Genomic DNA, 21,250 nt, shown 5'->3' on the forward strand with positions numbered 1-21,250 from the left:
CTTGAGCATGATCCTGCCTCTAGTGCAGTCTCAGCTGATGAAGGAAAGCTCTTCCTTACAGAGTACCAGTCAATAAATGTAGGAAGAAGGACAGAATTAGAAAATTTCAGCAAATTTTGCTGAAATAATTGATTCTGGCAAGGATCATCATCATTGGATCCCCAAAACCGCCAGGTAAAAGGTTGCTGGTAAATGGGCTACCTACGCACTGCCACGTCAGTGCACAGGTTATCTGTTACCTGCAACAGCAAGGACATCCTTTTAAGTTTGGAAGATGTAATCAAATTTTGCATCACAGTGAGTCATCCTTGTTTTTTTTGGCTGTGCCAGGGAGCATGCAGAATTCCCCAACCATGGATCAACCCACATCCCGTGCATTGGGAGTCCAGTCTTAAATCACTGGACTGCCAGGGAAGTCCCTAGTCAACCCAATATTGAGACTTTTGATGGGATGCAATATGAAATACATCTGTGAGGTGTTAATATAAAAAATGTGTAACATGAATACACCAAGCCTTTGGCTCTAACTGCTAATTTACAGAAATGACAAGAACAAGATAAACAAACCACATGTACAATCTGTTAAATCCTGAAAGACATCATACAACTGACCTGCTCTATTTAAAGGAGAAAAAAAAAAAGTCCTGGGAAAAAAACCTCAAGGCAGAAAGCTATTCTGGGTGGATGGAACAGACAAGCATCTGTACAGCTTGAAGATGTAAACACAGACTGAGTGCTTGATAGTCGGCTTGATAGTCGGGAATTAATGTTCATTTTTTTGAGATATGTAATGTTATTGTGGTTGTTTTTATAGATGCATGGTTAGTGTTTAAGGGTGAAATGTCTGTAAGTTACTCTCCAGTTGTTCAGTAAAAAATATGCCAAAATGTTAATTTTTGAACCTAGGTGGATATATATAGTTCATTTTATTATTTAACTTTTCTGTATATGTGAACATTTCATAATAAAAGTTGTGGAAAATAAGACTACCTGTTAAAAAAAAACCTTCAAAGCATGGATCAGACAACTGTAAAAGTGGGAAAAACATGAAGATCTAGGATTCTCCACGATTATTATTATAAGGGCATCAACTGCCTCAGTGTTTTCAGTGGAAGACCTTATAAATGTATTATTTACATAAAACACACAAAGGTAGGAAACACGGATTAATGCAAAGAAAGGCGCTATGGACTGTAACACTCCACACTTTCTTTCCAGGAGAATAAAGTGTAAAATGAAGTGCTGTTACAAAAATTGCTCCTTAAATACAATGGTTACTTTTTTAACGTCACTATGGCAGAAGCATAATTTGAGAACTATGCAACCTCGAGAAAACCCGCACTTTGTGAAGGGTGACCCCACGACATCGAGGTCAACCACCAGGAGGGCAGGGGAAGCAGCGTCTTGAAGAAAACGCTCAAGAAGAGAGCCTGGAAGACACTGGCACTCCAAGTCCTCTGCCACCTCCCCCTCAGGTCTTCCCAACGTCCAGATGACGCTGCATGGTTCACACATGCTTACACTGTTATTCATGGCACCAGAATTTATATCAGGCTTTCCTCACCTAGCTCAGGAAAGCTTCTTGTATAACGACGTCCCATGACTTTTTAGGAATATCTCCGCTAATAAGATTTGGGGATTCTGATTCTTCATTTTGAAGTCATTCCTGGCCAATATTTGTTACATATTTCTTTGCATGTATGCACCAAAAACTATAAAGATTTGCCAATTTCACACCACATCAGTTACTCTGCCTTCTTACTCTAGCCTAACTTGACTGCATATTCATTAATTCAACCAGCATATCTCAACCACCTACCAAAGGCAAGGCACTGAAGGAACACAAGCGGAAGGGAAGGTCAGCTGTCAGCACATGGTCTGAAATTCTGAGAGTGCAATGCTGTGGACAGTACAGACAGTAGTGGTTTTCACCTATTTCTAATTTGTGTTTCTACCAGTTTTCCTTGTGTGCTGCTTGGGGCCCCACAGTTATTACTGTTTAATAATTACTGCAACGGTGATAGTTTCTGCACCAATGCTTTTTCCAATGAAACATCCCGTTAAGAGTAATCCCTATTTTACTTACATGTACAAGGAGTACCAATTTCAGTGATTCTTTTGCAACCAGTCAATTTTAGTTTCTTCTTACATAAATAGGCTGGTTTGCTTTTTCATTCACGTGGCCACTCTTATTTTCTTAGATAATCAAATCTAGTAACATTTCAGCTGTAAGTTGTCTTCTGGATCCTCTTTCCTCACTCTTTAGATTTTTTTCCCTGACCCACTTTGTACACTGAACTCAAACCCATTTCCCACTACTCATTTTTTCCTCATACTGTTTAAATATCTGCTTTCACTCATTACTTTCTTAAGATAACAGTGTTGCATTTAGCAACCCATTTCAGCAGGTTTCTTAGGTTCATTCCATGAAGCACTGGTTAAGATCATGTCCTTGACTTTGTTACCTTTCATTATTTTAGAAAGCTTTCTGTTGCTTCAGTCAGCTGTGACTTTCAGCAGGTAAGCCCTGGAAGGATCCAACTAGGAGGTCTGGGCCCTGAGCACAGCAGGCACACAAGAAACATGTTTCAAAGGAAGAAACGGACTTTCTACAGTAAGACAGTCACAGGGGAGCCTTAAGGTATGATTTTAGGAGTCAGATGGGGGAAAAAAAAGAAACTGAATTTAGGAATCAGATGGGGGGGGGAAGAACTGTATTCTTTTTTTCTTCTGGATGACAGCTGTCAAAGGCTAGTGCGTGCTCAGTTGTGTCCAACTCTTTGCAACCCCATTGGCTGGAGCAAAAATACTGGAGTGAGTTGCCATTTCCTCCAGGGGATCTTCCCAACCCAGGGATCAAACCTGGGTCTCCTGCGTCTCCTGACTGACAGGCGGATTCTTTACCACTCAGTCACCTGGGAAGCCTGTCAAAAGCTAGTGAGACTCAGGCTATTATGTTTTAGATACTAAACATATCTAAATTTAAAATTTTTGTTTAAATTTTAATTTTTGCCTGTTTAATTTGTGCACGTGTCTAAGGGTTACAGACACATTAGCTTTTCCTAACAGATCATCTTTCACTAGGCTGCTCTTCCTTTAACATCTCAGTATTTAGAGGAAAGCATAATTAAACAGTGGTCACACAGAAGTCCTTCCTTAAGATACTTTCAACCATTTTCTTTTTTGGCAAACCTACTGGCTTCACATGGCAGTTATGGCATAACAGGAAAAGGGAAGGGGGCCCTTTACACATTTAAGGCTTCAAAGCTGGGAAGAACTAAAGGCTGGAGGGCAGCTCTTCTGTTCTGTCACCCTGGGATTACCCTCTGGTGTGGAAGCTCTACTGGATGGAAGCCTTCCTGTTACAGTACATTCTTAAGGCCTCATGAAGAAGTACTTGAAATTCAGTCTGAGTTAGTGGCTAACAGGTTTCTGGCACTCTTCCTTTCCTAGGGTTTCTTTCTGGAATGAACTAAACCGGTATCAAATAAAGGTTATTATGAAGTGAATGTTTTCATCTGAAATTTCACAGTACATTTAAATAGGTTATACTCCCATCACTAATTCTGATACTTCTGCTGAGTGAAAATCTAATCCATATTGCACTTCTTTTGAATAATGTTTTCAACAAGCAGAGTACAAAATAAAATGTAGAACGATTAGGTTTGAAAACCTATGCGCAGTCTCCCGGATGCATTAGTTGCGATTTTTGGCACCTGTGTGGACACGCTGATGCTGGATGAGGTTCGTACTCTGGGTGAAACTTTTGCCACATATGCGGCACGCATAGGGCTTCTCTCCCGTGTGAATCCTCTGGTGCTGAATAAGGCATGTTCTCTGGCTAAAATCTTTGTTGCATGCGTTACATTTATAGGGTCTCTCTCCAGTATGAGTTCTCTGATGCTGATTAAGTGATGAGGAATAAATGAACGCCTTCCCACACTCGTTGCATTTGTAGGGTTTCTCTCCAGTGTGAATCCTTTGATGCTGAGTAAGGTTTGCGCCCTGTCTATATGCTTTCCCACATATGTTGCATTTAAACGGTTTTTCTCCATTGTGAATCCTCTGGTGCTGAGTAAGGTGAACGCTCTGGCTGAATGCTTTCCCACACACGCTACACTTATAGGGTTTCTCCCCAGTATGTGTTCTGTGATGCTGGGTGAGGTTTGCACTCTGGCTGAAGGCTTTCCCACATATGCTGCATATATAGGACTTCTCTCCAGTGTGAGTGGTCTGGTGCTGAATAAGTGTGGAGGAGTGAGCAAAGGCTTTTCCACATTCATTGCATTTGTAACACTTCTCTCCAGAGTGAATTCTCTGATGTCGAATAAGGTAAGTGCTCTGACTGAATACTTTCCAGCACTCATTGCATTTATATGGTTTCTTTCCTGTGTGTATCTTTTGATGTTGGAGGAGGTGTGTGCTCTGGCTGAAGGTCTTCCCACATTCATTGCATATGTAAGGTTTTTCTCCAGTATGAACTCTCTGGTGATTAATGAGTGATGAGCTGTGGCTGAAGGTTTTACCACATTCCAAGCACTTGTAGGGTTTCTCTCCCGTGTGTGTCCTCTGGTGGATGGTGAGGTGAGCACGCTGGCTGAAGTCTTTCCCACAGTCATCACACTTGTAGGGTTTCTCTCCCGTGTGGATCCGCTGGTGGATGGTGAGGTGGGCACGCTGGCTGAAGGCTTTCCCGCACTGGTGGCATTCATAGGGTTTCTCTCCCGTGTGCATCCTCTGATGTGCAATGAGGGATGAGACATGTCTGAACTCTTTGCCGCACTCTTCACATTCGTAAGACTTCTCTTTGGCATGGCTGTTTTGGTGTGCGATGAGGGATGGGTACTTCCTGAACTTCTTCCCACACACCTTACACTTATAAGGCTTCTCTCCGGGGTATATTTTCCTGTGTACGATGCCGGGGCTGAAGGCGGTCTTGTCTTCATCGTACATGAAAGTTTTATTGTCTGATTGGGTACCAAACTGCATAATTAGGTTTGAATGCTTTTCAAAATCACTTCTATATATATCATATTTAAAGTCTTCTACAGGACCATCTTCTTGTGAAAGGACTGACTTCGCACTGAAATGTCTCCTTTTGGTGGGAATTCTCCTGAAGGTCTCTGCTGCTTGCCCCTCCATTCTGTCATCATAGTCAGAGGGTTCTTCCAGTTTGATGGGCTTGATTCCATCCTTTTTGAGTTTAGAAACATTTTCCACCAGAGAACACTCTTGGGCTTTGGTTTCCCATCCTGAAATTAAAAATATATATATAAAAAAGTCTTCCTCTGTTTGGAGAAAGGAAACTACTCAAGTAGAAACAAAATAATGAACATGAATAAAATGCCTAAAAAGTCTGTGGCTTTGACAGCCTCATAACATGGTCCTCAACGTGCAGGCAAGGAGGATAAAACGGCAGAAAACAGGCCTAAATAGTTGAAGGAGGAGCGGCTCCTCCCTATTTAACACCAGCGTGGAGCTACTAGAATAGGTGAGGTCAGGCAACAGAGCTAAGAAGTGAAAACAGATGATGAACTGTGGGACAACGTGGCATGACTTTCATTACATAATCATTTATAATCATATAAGTTAATTTACATAACAGGTCATAAAGCAGGCTGGCTGTCACCACCCCTCCTTCCAATCTACCATGCACACCCTCGTGATATCCTGGGCAGTTTCATGGCGTGTGTCCCTGCTTTAATATTTATAGTAACTCCTCCAGCCTTGGAGCAGTGGTCCAGACCCTCAGCATAAGCATCACTGTCACCTGAAACACATCAAGTGACTGGGACCCTCCCAGACATCCTGAGGCAGAAAACCCTGGGAGTAGGGCTGAGCCCTCCAGGAGGTTTAAATCACACTGAAGTTTCAGGATCAGTGGCTTAAAGGATGAAAGTTAGAGGAAAAAAAGTTAAAATACCTCCATTCAGTACTCAGGCCCAAAATAATCTACCCTTTTCTATTGTACTCTCCCCTCTTCCACACCTCACATTCACCTTAAAGTTCGAAGTTATCCACGTAAATTACAACTGTGCCACTAATTCCAGACTCCAGATTTCTCTTATGACACCTTCACCTATTAAGAAAGATGCTTATGGCCCAGCTCATGTTTCTTTCTCCTTCTTAGAATCCTAAAGTACAGATTAGGTTGAATCATACAAAACTGCCTTGTATATAGGTCAATATGGCTGAATATCAGCATTTTCATATAGTTCAACTTAATATAATGTTGGGCCTATGGCAGAAGTTGGCCTTACATTATTTCATAGTTTTGTGTGTTTATTCCCAACTCAGATGCAAACTCTGGAAATGGCTTATCCTTTTACATTTCCTTCAGAAAAAGGCATAAGACTCTGGATATGGAGGCCACTTAAGTGAACCTGGTAAAATAAATGACAATACCTTGTTGTAAAACAGTGAACTCAAATGAAAGCATGCGCATGTGCGTGCACACACACACGGACCCCAAAACCTGACTGCAAAGCCATCAAATATTCATTTGTTGATGCCTATTATGTTTCATTATGATGACTTAAAACAAATTAAAGCTAAAACACCTTTGAAATCAGGTAAGAAACTTGTAACTTGAAAATATTAAGAATTATATAATGAAACATCAAATAGAGTTTATAATAACAGTAAAAACAACACTGGATAGTTCAGAAACTTTCTAAGATGCAGATCAAAGTAGTATATTTACAAATATATCTATTCAGTAGACTCATCCATTAATAAAGGACTAGTTAGAACAGGAGATAATGGAATAGTAGGCACATTGACCTGAAAAAGTGTGCAGGACACATTAACAGGAAAAAAAGAGAGAGAAAATGGTATGTGTAGGGAAAGATCCCATCAGTGTAAAGATGTGTATCTCTGATTCCTCACCCCAAACCAGGGCCTTCTCCCCTCAGATCAGCACTCTCTGCATGCCTGCACATACATGTAGTTAAGGAAAGGGAGACATATAGTTCATTACTCTGCCTTGTGCTGCTTCGATTTACATACTACTTTTATTACTTTGATTCAAATACAAAAATTAGACGTTACAAAATGCTTAGGAGTAATGTTAAATGAAAAAAGCAGTATCATGACTAGCATGAAAACTCATTAGAACTAGGTAAATATTACCAAGATGCCAACAAGGGGATTTTTAAGCTTCAAAAAATATTTTCTGATTTTCAAGAAATTGCCTGTATTTCTTTGTTATTTAGTACTACAAATGTTGATGTATTACTTTATCTAGTGGAAAATAATTTAAAAACAACTTTCTTAAACCAGGATTTATTACTCCCTCCTTAAAAAAAAAAACAAAATGAGAATGTTAATGGAATGCATGGGAAAGTGTGTATGTGTATGTATGCATATGTGTGTGCATGTGTGTGTGTGTGCGTGTGCATGTGTGTGTGTGGCTTCTGAGGTGGCTCAGCAGTAAAGAATCCACCTGCCAATGCAAGAGATGCAAGACACGGGTTCCATCCCTGAGCTAGGAAAATCCCCTGGAGCAGGAAACGGCAATCTGCTCCAGTACTCTTGCTGGGAAAATACCACGGACAGAAGAGCCTGGAGGGCTACATTCCGTGGGGTTGCAGAGCTGGACACAACTGAGCGATTGAGCACAAGCACACGAGTAGTGTGTACATGTATTTATACAGATGAGATAGTCCCAGAAACTGGGTTTAGCTTCTTTGTGATCAGAATCAGTCTATGACAGAATATCCCATACACCTGAGAAGGAAGTATTAAAGTTATAATTAGGGACTTCCCTGGTGGTCCAGTGGCTAAGACTCCAAGGTCCCAAAGCAGGGGGCCTGGGTTCAATCCTTGGTAAGGGAGTTAAATCCCACATGCAGCAACTAAAGACCTGGTGCAGCCAAATAAATAAATAAAATAAAGTTGTAATTAACAAGCTTAAAGTAACAAGTCTGAATGATGACCACAAAGAAATTGCTATTATAAGCATACATTCTTAACCCAATGAGACCATTAAGCAGGGCTTAAATATGTGTATATAACTAACCAGAAAGGATGGATTAACAGCGTAAGGTATCAGACAGTGGTGTAATATTTCTAGCAGGAAAGATGAGTGTTGATCAGGCTATCAAGGGAGGGATATCAAGGATGAGGGGAGGTCTGGTCTGGGCTGAACCTGAAGAAATAGGTGGTCCTGTATGATGTAAAGAACCATGAAATTCTGAGACAGGACTGGCCATCAGAGACCAACACAGATGCTCGATTTGTGAGTCATCAAAGTTCCCACTCCTCAAGCATGACTGATGAGATGCTGTAACCAAAGGTTCAACTTACACCTCTCTGAGCACCAAGAAAGTAGAGGCCCCAAATCAAGTAAAAGCAGAAGACTGGGAGTCTTGGAAGTTGACGCTGACTGCCCAAGACACTCCCCCATCCTGTTGATGGCCTCCAGCTGCCCATTAAGAGTGCAAGGGCTTGGGGGCCAGAAGACAGAGCCTGTAGCCAACCAGGAGGGGCAGCAGGTGGGAGCCTATAAACTCTGTGCCACACCCTCTTTACAGAGAATGGGCTAGAAAAACAAACAAAACACAAAACCTCTCCTCAACTGAAGGAGAAGAGGAACTTGCCTTTCTCAGTTTTGTGCTCTTTGGTGGGAGCAAAATCCCCCCCCCAAAAGGCCCCCTTTTGGGGTTTACAGCCTTAATTCAACCTGAATAGTCTGAAAAACTGATGTGGCCCCAGAGGGGCAGTGTCTCCCCAGAAGACTGTCCTGACTGCAGTGCAGGGCTAGTTCCATCCTGCCACATGTTCTCTCAGTATTTAGACTGTGCTGAAGTCATTCCCTAAATAATTTGGTGTATATTTTGTGTTACTCTGCCAACTAAAGCCAATAGGCCATAAATTATAAGAAGAATTAGTTTTTCAAGTAGCATGACCCTTAAAATACCTAGTGATCAGATAAAGTTAACTTTTTAAAAAAGTGAAGCAATCTGCTCTAAGGGAGCATATTATTCTCTGTCATTACTATTTGATTTACTGTTACTACTGTATTCCAGCATTGATATTGGTAGACAACCAGAAGTTAGTGCCTTAAATTAAAAAAGGAGGGGTGGTGATAGGAAAGGAAATGCAAAGGAGTACAATATACACAAAAGGAGAGCTAAGACTATATTCATGATTTATCTCTGCAAAGAGAAACACAGGAAGGATAAACCAGAGACAAGTGAACAGAGTAAACTGCACAGAGTGGGCTGGAATAGGGCAGGAGGGAAGATAGCACACGCCTTTCTCTCCAGTTTTGACTTCTGAACTGTGTTAATGCTTTTATAGACTCAAAAATGTAAGATCAAATAAAAAAGAATCAAGAAATAAGAAAACACTAAAACTGAACCCAAATGGAATCAAATAAGGTTAAATGTACATCAAACTGTTAAGAAAACCAGAAGGGAAGAATTCAAGTAACTCTGAACCCAGCATCCTTGGTGGGTATCCTTGTGTATCCTTGGTGGAATATTTCCTGAGGACAGGAAGGCATTCTGAATATTACCTGAACAGTCTGTTATTTCAGCGATATAATTCTGAAACCATTCTTGTGTGTATTATTATGACAGAGCAAATGAGTAGATAGATATACTGATGCTGGGAACCAGGTGACTCACTGTGTGGGAAAGGAAGTAGAAAATGGATACAGGAAGGTACAAGATGGACCTTGTGATGCTGGACTGGAATTTGAGTTACCAGTATGAATCCAGGTTTCAAGAAACCTACACACATATTTCACAGCTCTACCTACTGAACCAATCTAGAAGCAATGGTACCCAGGATAGTGAACACCCTCATTGCCCAGATTCTGGCTTCTCATCACTAATCTCCACTACAATGAACCACTGTTCCTTAGAGAAATTCCAGGTCTAAGGTGGTTATGAGGTGTGCCAACAGACCATCCTCCGCCAGGAAGCCAGGAAACACTGAAACATGGATGGAGATGCCTCAAAAGGACATGGCCTTGGGTTGAAAGGCGGCCATCGCTCACATTTGGGACAACTGATAATTAAAAGCAACTCCCTCACCTCACAAATGGAATGGACTAGTAATACACTGAATTTTTAAAAATTCCGTTAGTCCATAGTGACACGTACATATAAGAACGGGATGGGAGGAGGGATAGCTGTTTTTTACAGATAAATAATTTTGAAGAGATGAAGAATTAGAAAATCACCCTTTTTCAACCTGCAGTGTAATAAAGCAAGGATCTTCAGTAGACGCTACGAACCTTAAATGAAAGATCATCAGGGACTAGAATAGTCATTCTAGGTATCAATCCACAGATGACTACATAGATGTAGGAACTGTGTGAATGTGGCAAACAGGTGGAGACTTCTGTCCATATAGATCCGGCTTTACATAGTTTTACAATTTCTGGTCTTGTAAACATGTTATCTTTTTAAATAATTAGAAAATAAAAAAAGGAAGGACGGAGGTAGGAGACTGGAGGCAGGTGGATACAGGATTTTGTCAATAAACAGAGTAAAAGAAATTAAAAAAGATGTTGAAAGGGTTTGAAATTTAAGATCTTAGGGGATATTCATGCATGCTTAAGAATATAGGGAGGGAACAGAAGGAAAGCCCCAGACAGAGCTCTAAGAGAGGGAAACCAAGGGTCATGGAGAAGTACAAAATGATATACGGTAGATCTTTTCCTGAAGACGGGATCTGGAAAGAAGCATCACCGAGCAGCTCAGTCATCTCGACAAGCTGGGGTGTCTCTGTGTACTGAGTGACTCGGCCATATTTAAAAACACATCTCACACACTTAGGATAACATAGGCTCTTAAGCACAAAGAATCTCGTCCGCTGGTGGTTCTCTCACCTGGACTCGGGCCTTCTAGAATTTCTTTTAGCACCATCCATGGTTCTTCCAACATGGGGATCACAGTTGGTCTATACACTGTAAGTCCTATTCAGGAGGAACAAAATGAGTTTTACCCTGGAGATAAACAGTCATTCTACTTTTATTAACTGACTCCTTCTTACCCATGAGGACAGACCTCTTACAGGAAAAGAACGGTTCACAGACACGATCTCATGAATGAGGTCACTGCCCTTTTGGAGCAGGGACAAAGATCTCCCACCACCCTGGAGGATGCGTGTGCAGAGACTGTGGGGGAGGCAGGCGCTGGGCAAGGCGTGGGGTGGCAGTCCTGGGGGGCCGTGCATCGTGGTTCCTGATGACCTTTCACTTTGAAACCTTTCATCTGGGAAAAGGGAGCAGAAATTGGCTGTTTCTGTGCCTGAACAGATGAGCATGTTCACCTCTAGGCCCAACCCACTTTTGAGAGCTGAAGAAAGATAGACTCTGGCATGTGTGTGGTTGGGGGGCACAGACAGACGCTCACCGAGAGAAACCATGTTCCAGTAGTTCTGCAGTGTCACGGTCTTGTACAATTCCTTCTGCACCGGACGCATGAGCTCCCAGTCCTCCTGGGTGATGTCCACTGCCACATCTTTGAATGTCATAGATTCCTGAAACATCGGAAGGGCACAGTGATGGCACAGATGCGTGCGTGGTGGGGGAACCACAGTCTTGAGCATTGGCAGGACCCTAAAGATTACCACCCAATATTCACCCAGTGTATGGATGAGCAAATTCAAATGGCCTAGAAGAAGTATGACAATAAAGTCAAATTTACCATTTTTAGTGCAGGCATTGGCAGTTCCATCTTAAAGAAGAAAGGGATGTAAACATAGATGACACAGAGTTGAAAGGTTCGGCTTTTCAAGTGCTGTCTTATGAATTAATAAAATGCGTTATAATTTGACATTTTAAGATATTTTGTCTGCTCTATTATGGAAAGCAGAGCCCTTCCTCTTCCTTTCTAAAATAAAACTGGTACTAATAACCACACTGAACTACTGAACTTACAGATACATCTTACAGTCTGGTAAAGTTAGCATTCCTCTGTTCTTCCTTTGTTAAAAAAAAAAATTCTTGGTTACTCTCACGTGTTTTTCAAATAAATTTTCTTTCTTTAAAAAACTGTATTGGGATTTTCAAATCACAGTTAAGTGTAAAATTTAGGGAGAGCTGACAATTTTATAATATTTAAGGCTTCTTCTTTCATGTCCCATAGAATAACACAGGATTGCAAAATTTATACTATGTTGAGTTCTGGTTATTTTAAATTTGAGGGGGTAATACTATGAATGGAAACTTTTATTTCATTTTATGATCTATCTGATTTTTTCAGGTATATAATAAAATGATTAATTTTTGTAAGCCATTTTCTGTAGTTGTCACTTTACTCAAATTTTCCATTATTGTTTCTAACAGTTTCCCCTTGATTTCCTTAGGTTTTTTGGGTAAACATTCATATTATCTATAAGCAATAATTTTACTCTGGTTATCAATTTCAGGTATACTTATTCACATATACTTATTCACATATACTTTCACAGTAAACCTTTCTCTTAAGACGGCCTGAGCTGCTCTTCCTTAAGATAACAGAGACTCATAATCAACAGGAACACCGCACAAGTCATGGCCTTTAATTACCTGTTAAAGAAAAATAATAACTGTTGTTTAATCTCACTGTGGTCTTCTTGATGACTTACTGCAGTCCAGACTAATGGGTCTCATAATCTTTAATGCTCACAATCCAAGAGGAATATTCTTTCATTGGAGTTGAGTAACTCGGGCTACAAGTAGTTAAGCCTCTTTGCTCCAAGTCACGGGTTCCGTGGCAGAACCCGGAACCAAATCTAGACCCACATGGATTTAGAGGTCAATGCTTTAGCCTCCATGTGATACTGGTCCTTGAAAATAAAACAGTGAGGAAACGGATGATCAGAAGAAGCAATGGGTCCTGTTTCCTGTAAAAGGCGCTCACCTACCTTAACAGGCCAGGGAGACTTAAGTTGAAAACTGAGGCTTAGGTCTTTGAAAGGACTTCTGGGGTCACAGAAGATAGAGGGCCAGGTTAGAATATGTCCTCACACATGAGGGAGGCATTTTACAATCACAGAAGGAACTGACACTTGGACTCCTCTGGTAGTCCAGTGGTTAAGACTTTGTACTCCCAATGCAGGGGGCCCCAGGTTTGATTCCTGGTCAGGGAACTAGATCCCACATGTTGCAACTAAAGATCCCAAGTGTTGCAACTAAGACGCCTGGCAGGCAAATAAATAAACAAAATGTTTTAGAAAGAAAGAAAGGAAGAAACTGACACTCACTTTGGTAACCAAGTCATTGAACCACCCTGCCTGGAAAGCTTGTCTTCCTTTGGGGTTGTCCTCTGGGGTCTCTTGGCAAAGGGTGGAGTTCTGAGGAGCAGCTGGGAAAGAGAGAGAGAGACCGTGATGGAGATCAGAGGTGTCTGAAGAGCCTAGGAAACTCTTCACTGGTACATGTTTATGTTTTCTTAAAGCAAAGAGGAGTCAGAAGGAAACCAGAAACAGCACCCCTGCTGCAAAGAATTAAGGGGAAGGGGCAGTGACTCACCTGAAGACCCCAGTGCAGGCCTCAAAAACAAGTCTGCTTTGGACTCTTCGGAATAGGTGCCAAACTCACAATACCCCACTAAACTCTCACGTGATAGAAATTTTGCGAGTTGTTTTTTCACTTAGTAAAGAAATATTCCCTGGACACTTTCCTAGCTATTTGGAAGCATAGGTTAAAAAACTAAATAAAATCCAGTTCACAAAGCAAATTATTTACTGGCAAAAGGCTCAAACCTCTTTGGGGAACCTCCTGAGGGCTCACACAGGGGTCATTTATTGTGCCTGGCCACTGTTTCACAAGACACATCGTTTGCGTTCAGAGAACATGTGCTGGGTTCCGAGCAGGTAGAAGGGGAATGCCGCGCAGAACGGGGTTCAGGTGAAGCGGGTCCTCACTCACTCCCTGAGCTCCGTTCTCCTGATCACCTCCAAAGGGCTGTTCTCTGACATGATGGCTGTTTTCTTGGACCACCCTGGGCTCCTCCCCCCTCTGCCCTACAAGTCTTACCTTCTTCCTTCAGAATCTGAGTCAAGTCCTCCACCAGCGTCACCACCTCCTCGCTGTTCCTCGGGTACTGGGACTTCACCCACGTCCGAACCTCCCCAGGCAGGATGTTCAGGAACTGCTCCAGAACCAGCAGCTCCAGGATTTGCTCCTTTGAGTGAATCTCGGGTCTCAGCCACTTAAGGCATAGCTCTCGGAGCTGGTTCAAGGCCTTCCGAGGACCAGCCAGGTCTGGGTACGGGAAGTTCCTGAAATTCTGCCGACAGGTCTCAGTGTCACGCAGGAGTCTCAAAGCGAGGATTTCCTTCTCAGCATTTCGGGGTCCGCTCTGAGCCTTGTCCGTCTTCCATGTTAGCAGGACTTGGGCACGAGAACTGGTTGTCCTCCTGCTTGGGGAGAACATTGCTACAAACAGGAGGGTCAATCTGGCAACAGCCTTTATTTCTCCAGGTCAGAGCCAAGTGCTTGAAGTCACATGCTAGAGCCACCGAGAGATTTACGGAGGGCTGCTGCAGCCAGGGGCTGAACAGAGGCAAGGAGGAGTCAGCTTTCTTCCTTACAAATTCTGAGCCCAGAACTCGAAGGGATGGGGAGAGATCCTGAAACACAGGAACAGACCACAAGGTCAGGAATTCCTCGTGCTCTCTGCTAGACACACAAACAGAAATAGAAGACTAGAGACCTGGTCTCCCTCCTTAGACTTGTAAAATAAAAGCAATCTGCCCTGGGCACCAGTTGGGATTGCCATAAAAGAGTGGTGCTAGATGCAACGACTTGAATCCTGAGCAAAAACACAGGTCAAACTTCTAACTTGTACAGAAAGAAAAAAGCCTCAGTATTTTAGTCATTGATATTACACAAGCTGTAATGCCTGAAGTGACTCTCAAAAACAACAGCAAATCTGTTACTTCGCACAAACTCGGAGAACTTTTTAAAGCTCTCAAGATTGGCGAAAAGGGGCGAGCCATCCACCTGCTCTGCATATCGATGCCGGCCAGTCCAAGCCCATCACTATCTGAGGGCTGGGACGGGAAAGAAGCACAGGGGACCAGTGTGACTTGAAGCCCGTGCACAGCTTCTTCAGGACAATTCTTTAGGAACACAGTTGGAACCAGTTTTCCCACGGAAAACCTCATTGCAGGCCTGACACCACCTGACACCACCTCCGAGCCCCCTCAACCGCACCGTGTCCCCTAAAGCCGGCTGCTCACTAGGCCTGCAGGGCAGAGGCGCCCCTGGCCTCCTCACCCGGCAGGGTCTCCCTAACTCCGCAGTCTGAAGGTCGCGGGCAGCTGCGCGGGGTCTGCCCCGCAGCCCCCACCCCTCAGGCCGCCCGCATCCTAACCTGTGGCCGGACCGGCGGACGCGCAGCGGAGCGGCCCTAGAGGCCCCGGGCAACAATGGCGGCGGGCGCTGCGCCTGCGTGGCGGGCTCGGTTCCGCGATACAGAGGGGCCTCCGCCCGCCACGTCTCGTCCCGGAGGGCGCAGAGCCTCGGCCGGAGCCGCCCGTCCAGCCCGCTCCTAGGAAGCCGGGCCCGGAACCACCGAGCCCCGGCTCCGCCGCGACCTCGCCTCGGCGCCACTGCGCATGTGCGCAGGGAGGACGCTGCGCGCCCGCGGAGCCAATCGGAAGCCGCGCCGGCCCCCCGGCCCGAGCCGCGGGTAGTGGACCCGTTTCCGTGGCAACCTCCTCCACCCACCCTGCTGTGAATTGCTCGGTAGCCGGCGAGGTTCTGAGCCGGCTTTAAAGTTCCCCTGGGCAGAGGCAGGTCTGGTAGACGACTGAGAGGTCGGGGAGCAACAGCATCTGGAAAAAGGGGTGCAGATGAGGGGGGTGGGACGGGGGGCGGTTGTAACCCAGCGCGAATCAACCTGAGAAATTTGGTGCCTGAGTTCTAGAGGAAGGATGGGCAGGGAAGATGTGGGTCTTAAGGCAGAAAGACCCAAAGTGCTGGTTCTTTACTACTCACTGTTAAAGACTCTGAGTTCATCCTCAGAAATCTGATTCTGAGACTCTCAGACTGGAAACAAGAACATCCTGCATCACGTTTATAAATACTCACAACATACAAAAAAACGCCTGAAAATAAAAGTATGAAAAACACCCAAGTGTTCTCATTATCTAAGGCTGTGTTGGCAAATCACCCCCAAACTTAATGGTGTTAAAGAAGAAGCATTTTATTATGTTTCTGGATTCTGTGGGTCAAGAATTTGGAAGGTGAACAGTGCCTGTGGCTTTTCTCTGATCCGTTGTTTCTGGAGCCTCAGCCGAGAAGATGATTTGATGGCAGGAAGGGTCCACTTCAAAGCTGTATCTTTACTCATATGTCTCCTGGTTGGGCTGAGATGGCTTAAGGATAAGCTCAGTTTGGACATGTGGCCTTTTTGACATGAAGGACTCAGCTGGCAGCTGAGATGGCGGCTCCGGGCTTCAGGAGTAGGTGTTCTAGTGAACAAGAGAGAAGCCCGTGGCTGGTTAGAATATAGCTGCGGAGGTCACAAAGCATGACTTCCATCATACTCCTGGCCAAAGGGATCACAAGTTGTGTGGAATCAAGTGGAGGCAGATGTCGACTCCATCTCATGATGGGTGGAGTGTCAGAGTCTTACTATTACCTCACCAGGCAAATCTGAACAACAAGAAAGTTGGGTAGTGTGATGATCTTTGATGTGTCAACTTGGTAAGGCTAGTCTCCCACTATTGAATCAAACTCTAACCTAGATGGTGTTGTACTTGTAAGTGTGGTTAAAGTACATAAACTCAGATGAATTAAATAAAGGAAATTATCTTATTAAATAGGTTGGGTCTGAATCAATCAAGGCCTTAAAAGCAAAATTGGGGCTTCCTTGATGAAGAAAAACTCTGGACAAGGCTTCCAGCCTGCTCTTCCCAACAGATTGCCCTCCAGGTTTTAAACTTGCCTAGTCAGCTTCCACAATTGAGTAAGCCAATTTCTTGCAAAAAAAAAAAAAGAATCTTTTAGTATGTATGCCCTACTGGTTCTGCTTTTCTGGCAGAACCCTAACTGATGCAAGTAATAAGCCTAATCTCTAGCAAAATAGAATCTTAAAAAATCATTAGAGGAGGGACTTTTCTGATTGTCCAGAGGTTAAGAATCTGCCTTGCAATACAGGAGAGGCATGTTCAAACCCTGGTTGGGGAACTAAGATCCCACATGCCTCGGAGCAACTAAGCCAGAACACCATAACTACTGAGTCCCCACGCCACAACTAGAGAGTCTGTGCAGCAAGGAAAGGTCCTACATGATGCAACAAGGATCCCACATGCTGCAACCAAGACCTGACACAGCCAAATAAGCAAATAAAATATTTTAAAATCATTAGGGGAAAAGAGAAGCATGATATCAACTTCATAACAGTTATAAAACTTGACAGAGAAGACATATCATCTTAAAACATGTCTCTAACAATAATGCCTCAAAAGATACCAAGCAATAACTCATATAACTGCAGAGAGCAAAACAGAAATCAAAACTGAAGCTAGAAACTTTAGTACATCCTGTAGAGCACACTGTGACGGGCTGTAGCACCTCCGTCCCCAGCCGTCAGTGTGTTTGGCTGCTGATGGTTCACAATAAAATATTTCCCTGGGAATTGTCCTGGCTGAAGCAAGCATCCTGTCTCAGGTCACACGTCCTCCCTGGGGCAGCCACATCTAGTGGTGCTCACTGTGGGGGTTCAAAGACCTCCTCCCCTTGCCTCAACTTGCAATCTCTCTAAAGGGCCATCATAGCCTGAGTTCCTTGTAGAGTCAAATGAGGCCTTTGTTGCAAATGTACGGCAGTTTGAACTTTTTTCTTTGCTCAATCTTCCTTTCAGTTATCACTCTTTTTATAGGTATTTTTCTAGAGAACAATATTCAATTACACCTCTGCATGCAATTTCCATCTCAGAATCTGCTTCCAGGGAATCTTACCCTATGACGGTTGGTACCAACCGTGGTCCTAGGAAGGTGACTCTAGAATGGGATTTGGATGGTAGATCACCTGTGAGCTTGCTGGCAGTGAGGACTCTATTACTTGTGATTGATGTAGTTCTGACAGCACAGGTCAGGCTATAGCGGCATAATTATTGAAATTGTCCTTGGTGTTTTACCAGGCTGGGATACTGATGGAAAGAAAGCACTAGTGGGTGCTACATCTTAGGTCTTTATGAGTGAGAGGGTAACAGGCAGGAACGCCAGGGGTCTCCACACGGAGGAAATAGGCTGCAAGTGTCAGACATTTTTTCTCTCTCTCTGAAGCGGCAGGAAGAAACAAACTAGTGTTACATTTTTTTCCCCTTCTCTATGTATATTCAAAAAGAGGTTTCTCTTAAAACTCTGTGTTGCCATAATGACACCTGGTTCCACCTGAACTTAACTTTTCTCAAACCTCCAGCCAACCAATGCATTTTTCATATGGAAATATTTGTCTTAAGCTATGTTAATGTGCTATGCATTTATCCCAGACTCTATCTTCAAGTTGGTTCCACCTAAAGGCTCAGAACTGACTTGATAAACCAGTACGTTATACTCATACATTGTTCTCCTAATCTATGTTAATGAAACTATATATTTGTATGGGAATCTGCCTTTCTTCAAGATTCATGTCAATCGTTTCATGGCCCAGGATGACTCACCTGGTGCCAAGATTATCTCAAAATGCATCTTGTGGGTGAGGGGTCTGGTGCCATTCTCTGAGTTTTGAGACATTTCCTTTCTTTAATTAGCAGACTGCTAGTAGCTATATAACATCCAGCTAAAGACTAGCAGGGGGGTACGCTTTCTGCCCCCTTCTGATGTCTATGTCAGAAGCTTTCTCTATCTCTTTTATACTTTAATAAAACTTTATTACACAAAAGCTCTGAGCGATCACGCCTCGTCTCCAGAGGCCAAGAATCCCAGTGTCTTTCGTGGTTCAGCAGGATGGGGATGCGGGAGGGAGCAATTTCAGGACTGGAATTGAGTGGTTATTACTAGGAGCCATTGACAAGAGAAGGGTGAGAGTGGTTAATCATCAATTTAAGGTGAAGTGTGAAAAGCAGAGGGCGTCGTGAAGCCTGAAGCAAAAATGTAAGAGTAGCATAACTTCTAATGAGTTGGATTCTTGATCCCAGGAAGTTTTCTGTGCCAAGGTCAGGAACTTGCTCGCAAAGGAGGAAACCCAGAGACTCGGGATGGGGACATTTGGGTTGATGTGGACAAATATCTGTAAACACCAATCCCTCTGGATTTTGGGGGCCTGCAAATGTGACCCACTCCTCTCGGTCTTGTTTGAAGATGATGCAGAGGAAGCTTCTATTCTGTGATAAAACCCGTGTCCCCTCCCAATCTACTTTCCTCCCCTCCTGATTCCTAGACCCATAACTAGGGTCAAGTCTCCATGACAGCCCACAAGAGAAACACTAGACATTGTAAGAGATGAAGATGACTATTCAGCTGCTGTGGGCCCTGGTCAACCTGTGTCTGCAGGAATCAGGAGAGTATGGTCTGGATCCCGAGGATGATGGACCACAAAGCATAGAACATACAGCTGGGTGTGGAGAGTTCATTGGAAAGGAACACATGCCTGTGATAAGTGCTTACACACTCTGCCGAGGGTGCCAGGAGGTGGTGGTGAGAAAAGCTTGGAGAAATGATGGCTCCACACTGAGCAGAGATGCCAGAATCACTTGGCAAATGGTGGAAAAGACGGTTAAAAGGCTCAAAGAAGTGGACAGTCCAGAACAGGCCGAGGATGTAGGGGTGGAAAATGTCCCCCGCTCCGTTTCTTTGGAAGATGGAGGAAGCCCCTCCCTGGAGATACAGAAAGGGCTGGTGGGAGGGGGCACCAGCGTATTGAGAAGCTCTGTTGGGGCTGATGTAGGAGGTTCCTTACAGAACCAGGCTCACTGAATCTCAGAGGTCAGGCTTACAGAAAGAGCAGAAAGGCCAAGGTGGAAGGCGGGTGAGCAGGTGAGGGGAGCGCTTTATCTTCAGAGAGCGATGGGGACAATTACTTGAACACAGTGTCTTCACAGGCACAACACGGGTAGTGTTCAGTCTACACAACCGATAAGATAAAGGCTGGATGATCAGGAGGTCGAGGTTAGCCTTTACCTTTGCTGACCAAGAAAAAGAGGAAAAACAGAAATTAACTAAGCTATGTTGGAAAGTGGAGACACTGCTATGGTCTCTTCGCAAAGGAAAGATAATATAAGAGTGCTGTGAACTGCCCATGAGTTTAGGTAATTTAGATGAAAGGGAAAATTCAATTCCCCAGATTCGGCAGGCAGCCGGCCTCCCTGCGCTGCTCACCTGTGGCCACAAGAAGGCTTCATGACCCTCCTGGAGTGCAGGCATGTTCCGCCCATGGATGGGGCACCTAGTCCAAGGGGGAGGAAAACGCTTAGTGTGAGCTTCCCGACTTATCTTGCAGAAGCTTTTGTTTAATAGAATGTCCCTATGTTTCATTCTTTACCTTCTCACAGTACCAGGATTTATTTTACAACAATAGCCGCTCATTGAGGCATTTGAACGTCGTACTCATAACTTGAGGGAGCATTTTGTAAAATAAGACAAAATCTTATCCAGTTGCTAGGATGTTTCTTTGCAAGAGTAGTTAGTGATCACAAGAAGACAACACATCAAAGAATATATGATCACAGATTTCAAGGGCCATTATAATTATCTGCATTCGGGAGTGAAGAATTCTACAGAGCAGACTGAATGTTACCTGGAGTCTGAATGAGCCGCTTGTCTATCTTCACCTGTGAGTTCCTATTGCTTTCATCAGCTAAATCACAACATTGAATACAATTCTATATATTCTGCCCATGCTCACATGATCCCTAACAATGAAACCAAAAGGACAAGACTCTTATAAACTGAGGAAAATCAAACAAATTGCTGACGGAATTACTGCTGTATGTTAATTGTATTTAAATATTGTGATTATTCAAAGATATTATATTGCTGGATAACGTTAGCCAAGAATTTAACTAAAATTGCTCTTTAAAAATTTGCTAAATGATTTGTCTATTACACCTTGGTGAGGCTAGGGGAAAAACAAAAATTTTTTAGCTTTGTTAAAGGTACTATAAACGTGTTCTATATTAAAGTGTCACAAAATCATAGATTTCAAATAACCATCTGGCAACGGATGAAGATCAAGGTGTTTTTGCACAAAGGACTTGCCACTCTGATTACCCCATGTGTCCTGAACATCATCCCCATAAATGAAGTGAAGACTTGAATTACCTCTCAGCCTTTGCAAGTAAGGCTGGCGTCAGCT

The 21,250-nt window shown here is 43.5% G+C and overlaps 1 protein-coding gene across 12 annotated transcripts; it reads right to left on the reverse strand.

Moving 5' to 3' along the window:
• Positions 1-893: 893 nt before the first annotated feature.
• Positions 894-15,557, reverse strand: ZNF287 (zinc finger protein 287). Of its 12 annotated transcripts, none has more exons than XM_081583874.1 (9): positions 15,321-15,557; positions 13,979-14,574; positions 13,204-13,304; positions 12,435-12,526; positions 11,664-11,693; positions 11,370-11,496; positions 11,022-11,228; positions 10,844-10,930; positions 894-5,252 (listed from the first exon to the last, which is right to left on the reverse strand). In XM_081583874.1, the coding sequence occupies exons 5-9, from the start codon at positions 11,691-11,693 to the stop codon at positions 3,697-3,699; spliced, it is 2,007 nt and encodes a 668-aa protein (XP_081440000.1). In that variant the 5' UTR covers positions 12,435-12,526; positions 13,204-13,304; positions 13,979-14,574; positions 15,321-15,557; the 3' UTR covers positions 894-3,696. The 12 variants fall into 12 exon arrangements, with proteins under 12 accessions (XP_081440000.1, XP_081440002.1, XP_081440001.1 ...); XM_081583876.1 differs by having other exon boundaries at positions 11,664-11,756; XM_081583875.1 differs by having other exon boundaries at positions 11,664-11,760.
• Positions 15,558-21,250: the final 5,693 nt, after the last annotated feature.

This window comes from Giraffa tippelskirchi, chromosome 3 (assembly GCF_054371585.1).
Source record: "Giraffa tippelskirchi isolate mGirTip1 chromosome 3, T2T-mGirTip1v1.2.pri, whole genome shotgun sequence".
NCBI lineage: Eukaryota > Metazoa > Chordata > Mammalia > Artiodactyla > Giraffidae > Giraffa > Giraffa tippelskirchi.

Bases quoted from the DNA above. Each gene is read 5' to 3' on its own strand.
- ZNF287 (XM_081583872.1), bottom strand. From the start codon at position 14,378: ATGTTCTCCCCAAGCAGGAGGACAACCAGTTCTCGTGCCCAAGTCCTG. The intron at 11,497-13,203 runs GTGAGTGTCAGT...CCGATGTTTCAG, and splicing joins TCAATGACTTGGTTACCAAA to GAATCTATGACATTCAAAGA. The intron at 5,253-10,843 runs GTGAGAGAACCA...TTTTAATTTCAG, and splicing joins TCTAGAAGGCCCGAGTCCAG to GATGGGAAACCAAAGCCCAA.